Raw genomic sequence first — 9,439 nt, forward strand, 5'->3', positions numbered from 1 at the left:
AAGAGTCACCGAACGCCCTTGAGCCGGTCGGTGGGAAGGCTCCTCCCACGCTCACACACGTTCAGCTGAACCGCTCTCTGGACCCCCGGCGGAGGGCTGGGGTTCTATAGCCCAACGCCAGAACCAACGAGTCCCTGTGCCTCTGAGGGCCAGCCGGGCTGAATGGGGGGGGGGGGGGGGGGGTTGTTAAGTGTGGCCCTCCCGGCTAAGGGCCTGTCAGCGGCCGGCCTTGAGACAGTTGCGCCATCAAAAACAAGCTTTCTCTTTTGTGCGTTTGAAAGGGGTTCCCGGGTTATATTGTGTGCGGGGCGGTGACGTCGGCCCCCCTCTGATATAAGAGCTTCAGGGCTTCTGAAGCGGAGGCTACTAGCGCTGAGAGCTAACCCGACGACGCCGCTCTCTGTTCTACGGTTAAGTTGAGTCTTACTTACGTTATTTTTTTATATCTTCTATGGTATTTACGACATCATAGTATACGTGTTTATGGTAACATATCATATACATATATATTATAAAAAGAAAGCATCGTATATATGATCAAATTAAAACCCAATTTAGATACCAAAAGTCTAACCCTTACAGCTAAAAGAATGATTGTATTTTATGCTTCTATTAGGACATCGTGACAGGGCGTTGAACCATACGGTAGCTCTTTTAAAGATACTTACATGTGCTACATTATGAGCGTTTGCACTAGACTGCAATGAAGGAATGTTTTCGAAATAAGACACTAAGAAAAAACGTTACAAAATAAACATCTACAGACATTGGTCCAAGAACTATGGCAGTTTCTTTTCTGAAATCGTCAAGAGAGAAAAATGCATGCAGACCGGTTGTGGGTTCATAAAAAATGAAGATGAAGATGAATAGAAATATTGATCACAGAGAATATTGACACCCATTAGTGCTAACGATTTGTATGTCGTTGGAATGGTCTAGGACAGTGACATCACGGAACGTCTTACATTTCATTGGTCCAGAAGATGTTTTACGACGGCGTATTTTACGGATAGCGTGAGATGGTTCTACCACAACGTCGACGGGAACGCCTTCACGTTACGTTCCTAGACCATGACGGGAACATACGGCAACGCCGACAACCTGCTCGGCGCTCGCTTGGGAAAAACCGCAAGCCGCGCCGGACCGATGGGGGCGTGCGAGACGCACGGCGGGGGTCCGGCGGCGGGGTCGCGGTCACATGCTACGCCCGGGCTGCGCGGGCTGACACCGAAGCATACGGAGAAATGAATACAAAACTCAAAAAGTACAAAAAAGCACTCGCACGCACACACACCTACAAAAAACAGTATATATATATATGTATATATCAGAATAAAACTCTACAAAGAACTATATATTCCAGTCACATTAACGCCGTCGCCGCTCCTCCTCTAGCCGCCGAACGCAGTGTTTGCTCGGCAGAACGGCCAATCGAAAAGCCGCTGAGCCTAGAAAGGAGACGGGGGCCACAGACTCACAGGACAAATACCACAGGGGTCCAGAGGCGAGGTGGTGGGGGCCGCGGGGCCGCGGCAGGGTGGGGGGGGGCATATCGAGACCAATCGGTGGGCGTGGAGGGGGACAGGGGGAAGAATTGGAAACTAAACTCATCACCAGTGGTTAATTTGGTCGTCAATTTGAGGACGTTTGCTGTTGCGAGGGCGTGGGTGGAGACTGGGGTAGGAACAACTCTTCTTAGGTGCTGAAGTACACTGTGGGACACACAGAGGGGGCACACACAGGAAACAGAGGGGAGACACAGGAAGCAGTGGTGTCAGAAGATTAGTGGTTCCACATTAAGTCGGTTACAATAGGGTGTTTATGTCCAAATGGTCTAGATTGTTTGAGAAGCTATGTCCAACATTGCAGTATCAAGAAAACAATGATTACAATTATTTCATGCTCTTGGAACTGATGAGTGCAACACAGTTCAACAGTTGATAAGATATGATGATCGATCGATTGTATTGATTATTGATCCTTACCAATAATGACGATGACGACAATCAGGCAAATCACACCCAGAATAATCATCATCTAAAAAGAGGTGGAAAGAAAACATTAAACTTTATTAAAAACACATTTCATCAGAGCACCTCATCCTTCATGTCCACATAACGCAGAGACAAGAACTCAGACTCAGCCGATCAATAGCTTCACTCAATCTACCACCTGTTAACATATTCACCCCACCAGGCCAGAAACAAACCGGCCTGGTATATTATTCATATTGATGTATATTATGTATATACCATATATTATTTATGAGGATCATCACCTACTCTCTGAGTGAGGCGGGCTGCATTCCATTAAACATTTACAAAGCCAGGGCCCGAGAGCGTCCTCTTCTGTCTCCTACAGCCTCGTCTCCTTCACTGAGTCCTCTACCCAGCGTGGAATCAATCCTCCATGTCTGTTCACATCGGTACGCATTCAGTACGCGTTCAGTACGTATTCTGTACGTATTCCGTACGTATTCAGCGATACCGCTTCTATTGTGTGAGTCATGTTCTATGGTGTTTATTATGCTGCGAGCCTCTCCTGTCGTGTGTGTGTGTGTGTGTGTGTGTGTGTGTGTGTGTGTGTGTGTGTGTGTGTGTGTGTGTGTGTGTGTGTGTGTGTGTGTGTGTGTGTGTGTGTGTGTGTGTGTGTGTGTGTGTGTGTGTGTGTGTGTGTGTGGTTGACATGAGCTTCCTCCGCAGAAGGTCATTGGTCAGGACGACCTTGGGTCTGACTGCTCATTGGACAAACACAAGACGCTCACGGCAACAGAGCAGCCATGAAGCCAGCGGCCGCTGGGCGACGTGGTCGGAGCTCAGCACAGCAGAGGCTGCTGTTAGAGGCTGCTGTTAGAGGCTGCTGTTAGAGGCTGCTGTTAGAGGCTGCTGTTAGAGGCTGCTGTTAGAGAGGCTGCTGTTAGAGGCTGCTGTTAGAGGCTGCTGTTAGAGAGGCTGCTGTTAGAGGCTGCTGTTAGAGAGGCTGCTGTTAGAGAGGCTGCTGTTAGAGGCTACTGTTAGAGGCTGCTGTTAGAGGCTGCTGTTAGAGAGGCTGCTGTTAGAGGCTGCTGTTAGAGGCTGCTGTTAGAGAGGCTGTTAGAGGCTGCTGTTAGAGGCTGCTGTTAGAGGCTGCTGTTAGAGAGGCTGCTGTTAGAGGCTGCTGTTAGAGGCTGCTGTTAAAGAGGCTGCTGTTAGAGGCTGCTGTTAGAGAGGCTGCTGTTAGAGGCTGCTGTTAGAGAGGCTGCTGTTAGAGGCTGCTGTTAGAGGCTGCTGTTAAAGAAGCTGCTGTTAGAGGCTGCTGTTAGAGAGGCTGCTGTTAGAGGCTGCTGTTAGAGGCTGCTGTTAGAGGCTGCTGTTAGATAGGCTGCTGTTAGAGGCTGCTGTTAGAGAGGCTGTTAGAGGCTACTGTTAGAGGCTACTGTTAGAGAGGCTGTTAGAGGGGCTGTTAGAGGCTGCTGTTAGAGGCTGCTGTTAGAGGCTGCTGTTAGAGGCTGCTGTTAGAGAGGCTGCTGATAGAGAGGCTGCTGTTAGAGGCTGCTGATAGAGAGGCTGCTGTTAGAGAGGCTGCTGTTAGAGAGGCTGTTAGAGGCTGCTGATAGAGGATGCTGTTAGAGGCTACTGTTAGAGGCTGCTGTTAGAGAGGCTGTTAGAGGCTGCTGATAGAGGATGCTGTTAGAGGCTACTGTTAGAGGCTACTGTTAGAGGCTGCTGTTAGAGAGGCTGTTAGAGGCTACTGTTAGAGGCTGCTGTTAGAGAGGCTGTTGGAGGCTGCTGAGGAGGAGCAACCCGCTGGGCGTGAGAGACTTTATATGGACCGGGAAGAAAGAGAAAGAGAGAGATGGAGAGAGAGGGAGGGAGGCGAAGAGAGAGACAGAGACACAGAGACATGGAGCCACTCCATCCTGACGTGTGATAGTGACTGTAAACAGACCTCCAGGCCGGGCTGATGACCTCCACAAGGTTACCCCTGTTTGGGCCGGTTGCTGCTTCCCACTAGCACAAAAACCCGGAGGGCGTCAGTTACACTGCTCCCAACCTACCGCCTCCAACCGAGGATTGCAGTGTTGGCATCCAAGAGCTAGCCGCTAGCTCTAGCTGCTAGCGCTAGTCGCTAGCTCTAGCTGCTAGCTCTAGCGGCTAGCTCCAGCCGCTAGCTCTGTCCACTATCTCTAGCCGCTAGCCCCACCCACCTTGGTGTTCTTCCACCAGTACTTGTTCTTGAGCTAGCCGCTAGCACCGGCCGCTAGCCCTAGCCGCTAGGCCCACCCACCTTGGCGTTCTTCCACCAGTACTTGTTCTTGAGCTTGGCGGCGCTGGTCTCGAACTGGGAGGCCCCGGCCTGCAGGGCGTCGGCCCGGTCGTCCAGCTCAGACAGCTTCTGGTCACGCTCCAGCACCTTGTCCACGTTCACACGCATGATGTCCACCACCTAGTGTAACCACGGAGACAGGGCTGTGATGCTGGGAAGGGGAGGAGCCAAGCCCCCCGAGGAGGAGGTTTGGCTCACTGCTCGCTATTGTCTCAGTTCAGACTGAGAAATATTAATTTAATAATATAAAATAACTCAACGAGTGATTAGTCCGTTATATTTATCACACAAAAACCCTTAGATTGTGAGGAGTCGCTAAGGAGGGCTGATTAGGCAGAAGGGAAGCCACTCTGACATGGTTACGGTATATCGTCTTAAACATTATTATTAAGATGATAATAGTTAAAGATGATGCTAATAAGGGTGTTCAACTCGTCCACCTGGTGTCGATGATTACATGTGATCAAATAATAACATCCATGTAACATATAACATGGTCCCGGTCCACACCTCATCCGTGAAGCGGTCTATGATCACATGTGATAAAAGAATAACAACATATAATAATAGTTCCTAGTCCGGCCCTACACCGTCGACCTGGTGTCTATGATAACAAGTGATGAAATATTAACAACATAACCTATATGGTGATGATAATATGATTAGATAAGGCCAGCCCCGGGCTCTCCCGGCGCGGCCCAGCCCTACCTCGTCCACCTGGGCCTGGGTCTGCTGCAGGCGGCGGTTGCTGGTGAGGTTGGGCGGCTGGTTGGCTCCATCTGCTCCGGGGGCGCCGGCGGGGGCGGACCTGCCGGGACGCACAGCCCGTTAGCACTAGCGTTAGCGTTGGAGCTCGGACAAAACAGGATGGCCCAGAAAGTGATAAAAATAGCCCCGGACGAGGCGCACAATAGGGCCCGGTGCGCCGGGGCCTGGGGGGGGCGTGTAGCCGCCGCGGTGGCGGCGGCGGACATGCTATGTACTCAGCTGCTGCCTCCACACAAAAGGAGGGCGAGGGAGATTCACGGCCTCTCTCTCTCTCTCTCTCTCCCCCCCTCTCCCCCTCTCTCTCTCTCTCTCTCTCTCTCTCTCTCTCTCTCTCTCTCTCTCTCTCTCTCTCTCTCTCTCTCTCTCTCTCTCTCTCTCTCTCTCTCTCTCTCTCTCTCTCTCTCTCTCTCTCTCTCTCCCTCTCTCCCTCCCTCCCTCCCTCTCCCTCTCCCTCTCCCTCCCTCCCTCTCCCTCTCCCTCTCCCTCTCTCCAGATGAACGAACAAATCAAATGTGTGAAATAAATAGATTTATGGTCCGTGTCTTGTGTCTTAAGTGTAATCAGAATAGAAAATGTTAAATTTAATCCAATCTCACAAACAGCCAAACGCACACTAAGGCATTCACAAAAAACCTACAACAAGCAGGCCAACACGACTAAATAGGAGACAACGCAACGATCGATCAATGAACAGTTGACCGTTTAGCTATTTTTAGAACAATAACCCCCTCATGAAAGGGGATAGTCCTGTGTACAGCGAGATCGTTAGCCCCGTTCTGCATGGGGAGACGACCCCAGAGAGAACAGAGGTCAGTGGCACTCAGAGGGGTCAGGGGAGGTAGGGGGGCAGGTATCCTAGAGGGGGGGCCCGCTGGCTGAACGGAGCTGCTCACCTGGAGCCAGAGAACGGAGAGCGGAGAGCGGAGAACCGAGAGCAGCGAGGAGAGCAGAGAGCAGAGTGGAGAGAGGAGAACAGAGAACAGAGAGAACAGAGAACAGAGAACAGAGAACAGAAAGAACAGAGAACAGAGAACAGAACCGAGAACAGAGAACGGAGAGCTGAGAACAGAGAACCGAGAACGGAGAGCTGAGAGCTGAGAGCAGAGAGGCCCATCGCTGTGTAAAGGTCACCCAGCACACTCCTAATCCCTCACAACACATCCAGGATGTCCCTCCGATGTTTTCTGTTATAATCAATGTTAATATTCTATTATTTAGGACGTGTTCATCTAAAGAAAGGCACCGTGAATAAGGATAGTGGGCCTATAAAGGCCATTAAGGAGAAGGCATGCTGTGGGAGGCCTTCAGGGAGGCTGAGGACAACAGGGATCCAACCAGGAACCCTTTGGCTGGCGTCAACACACGACTTGAGGGCAGTAGAGTGACACTGTGGGTCGTATAATTATGGGCTACGTGAGAACGTTCCAGGGATACGTGTAAATACCAGCTCAGCTTAGCTCTATTTTAAGCACCTCTAGGCCACTACAACATGAATACTAAGGCTAGATGATAATAATAGTCTATGATAATAATTATAACAGTAATACTAGCATTAAATGTCGAATGGATTTAACACACTCATATTGCTAGCTGAGAGTTGCTATCAGCAGCTGCTAACTGATAAGAGGCTGGCTGACATAGCAGCCACAAGGCTACCCAACATGGCAACGAGCCTGTTAGAAGCCAAACGGATAGCCAATCTGGCAACTAGCCTGTTAGAAGCCAAGCGATACCCAATCTGGCAACACTAGCCTGTTAGCAGCAACAGGCTAGCTGACATGTAGCCGTGTAGGCCGAGCCCACAACCCCGTAACCTTCTCCTCACATTGACGCTCGACAACCTGTCCCGAGATAAAGGCAACGTCCATCTAATACTGTATTATATTCGGGGTGTTTTCTACCAATAAACATGTCGTGTTAGCTACAGTGCTAGCCAGCTGTGTGCTACACCGCGCCCCGGGGGTTCCGCGGCCGTCTTTCAGCACCGGAGAGCGGCGTTCAGCACCGGACAGCGCCGGGGAGCGACCCGTCGAGCGGGAGTCGTTGAGCGGGTTTACCGGATCAGAGGACCGCAGGGTCCTGTATGTATGATGATACAAACGGCCGAAACACTCGGTCATCCATGATTTCGGCTGTTTTTTGTGGAACAAAGAGGGTCTGTGGAGGGGACTCGACCGGACAGGGAGCGTCGTGATGTGGAGGGCGTTGCTTTGTGAAGCACCACGCACACACTCATGGAAACACCGCGCGGGGATGCGATCAATAGCGGGGATATCAGAGGACTCTAGCCAGCGATGCCTTTTCTGTTTTAATACCATGATGGCTTGGGGTGAGGTGTTAACAAGGTCACTTTTAGACCTCCCGTTGGTTATATTATAAGACCATTAACACGCTACGATTGAGTGAATACAGAAATAGGATTATGAATAAAACCAGGCGTAACGATATAATGAACGAATAACAATAATCCACTGTGTTCCCTGTCCGCCCTCTCTCACGCTCGACGACAGAGAGGGCTGTCACACACGCACACACAAACACACACGAGGTGACAACACCACCAGGCCTCTACTGATGCTCGTGGGTCGTGTGGTCCGTCGTGTGGGTCGACAGCATCCTGAGGCCGCGAGTGAAGCGGATTTTAAGTGATCAACAGGCTTTTAAAACAGATCCCCCCTCCAGCGTGTTCTACAGCAGAGAGCACTTCGTTATAAGGAGCTGATCGTTATAAGGAGCTGTTCTTCTTAACTGTTCATCATAACTGTTCTTTATAAGGAGCTGCTCTTCATAAGGAGCTGTTCGTCATAACTGTTCATCATAAGTATATGTTCTTTATAAGGAGCTGTTCATCATAACTGTTCTTTATAAGGAGCGGTTCATCATAAGGAGCTGTTCATCATGACTGTTTTTTACAAGGAGCTGTTCTTTTAAAATGAGCTGTTCATCATAAGGAGCTGTTCATCACAAGGAGCAGATCTTTATAAGGAGCTGTTCTTTATAAGGAGATGTTCATTATAAAGAGCTGTTCTTTATAATGATCTGTTTGTTATAAGGAGGTGTTCATCATAACTCATTATAAAGAGCTGTTCTTTATAAGGAGCTGTTCTTTATAGGGAGCTGTTCCTCATAAGGCCCGCGTCCTCCTAATCCTCGTTGCCAGTGTAGACCCACCAGGGGCCGATGGACGCTATCCAGACAGAAAGCCTCGATCCTAGATTAATAAATGTATTATTGGTCATCTGTGGTCAAACGCACAGTCCCCCCCCCGTCCCCCGTCCCGTTTTTTTCTTTACCTAAACCAAACCATTCCAGACTGGAAATATTGCGTGTCACTGAAATCCACATCGCCAGAAGGAGACTGGGAGCAGGAGACGGTTCCATGACTCCGTGTGGGTCTGCCCCTCTCCACTCTAAACACGCACATAGGGCTTATTAGCCCTTAGAATAAAATGGCGACGCGTGGAAGCGCTCCTCGGTTCAGGCGACAGTGGTTCATCGTGGCGGGCTCCACGGAAACTCGTGACTCGTCGAAGGTGGAGGTTATTAAGACAAATCATGGGTTTTCATGCCCCTGCCCCGGGATCCGTGATGATCCACTGGATCCATGATGAACCACTGTCGCTTGAACCGTAGAGGACTTTCCAGTTCAATAAACTGAAGAAACGGAGCCACAGGCTACAGCGACCCGCCGCCGTGGAAACCAATCCCATAATGACACTCATGAACCCCGGGGGTTAACCGGGCACTTACATGGTTCTGGCGGGGCTCGGTGGACCGTGCGGGGCTGGATCCGGAGTGGAGAGGGTTCCTGAAGGCAGTGAGTAGCGCTGGAGTCTGAGAGGAGATCAGCGCTCCTCTGGCGGGGTCGTCTGGTCGGGGTGGAGATCTTCTTCTGGAGGAGGAGGAGGAAGAGGAGAGAAGGAGATCTTCTGGAGCCTGCAGCTCGGAGGTCGGAGCGCTGTCTCGGGTTCACTACTCGGGATGTGTACGGGGTCCGTGTCCGTCTGTTCGTCCTGTCCTGGGTGTCTGTAGCACGGCAGCAGCAGCAGCGTGTCACGGCGTCGCCTCTCAGTAATGAACGCGTCGGGGCTCGAGCGGCTGGATTAGGACGGGGGGGGGGGGGGGGGGGCGGGGGGGGGGCGGTGACGTCACGGGATGAGTCGGATGTCGAAATGGTCGCCGAGGACAGCAGCTCCTCTTTTTTCAAACCGCCAGTGACGGCGTTTTTTTTTTTCTTTTAGTATGTGTGTGTGGGTGATGTGTGGGTGTGTGTGTCGCCACAATATGTGTGTTTGTCTCCACAAGGTTAAGGTGGTGCTGTGTGTCTGAATAAAGCATTAGACACGGTTGTGTTGTAATGTCTTGA

General features: G+C 50.8%; 1 protein-coding gene across 1 annotated transcript; it reads right to left on the reverse strand.

The window, feature by feature from the left end:
• Positions 1–409: 409 nt before the first annotated feature.
• On the reverse strand, positions 410–9,172 carry vamp2 (vesicle-associated membrane protein 2). Its single transcript, XM_060057742.1, has 5 exons — positions 8,824–9,172; positions 5,014–5,113; positions 4,267–4,425; positions 1,986–2,037; positions 410–1,712 (listed from the first exon to the last, which is right to left on the reverse strand). Coding segments are annotated over exons 1-5 (330 nt in total). The 5' UTR covers positions 8,826–9,172; the 3' UTR covers positions 410–1,695.
• Positions 9,173–9,439: the final 267 nt, after the last annotated feature.

Source organism: Gadus macrocephalus, chromosome 7, assembly GCF_031168955.1.
Source record: "Gadus macrocephalus chromosome 7, ASM3116895v1".
Classification (NCBI taxonomy): Eukaryota; Metazoa; Chordata; class Actinopteri; order Gadiformes; family Gadidae; genus Gadus; species Gadus macrocephalus.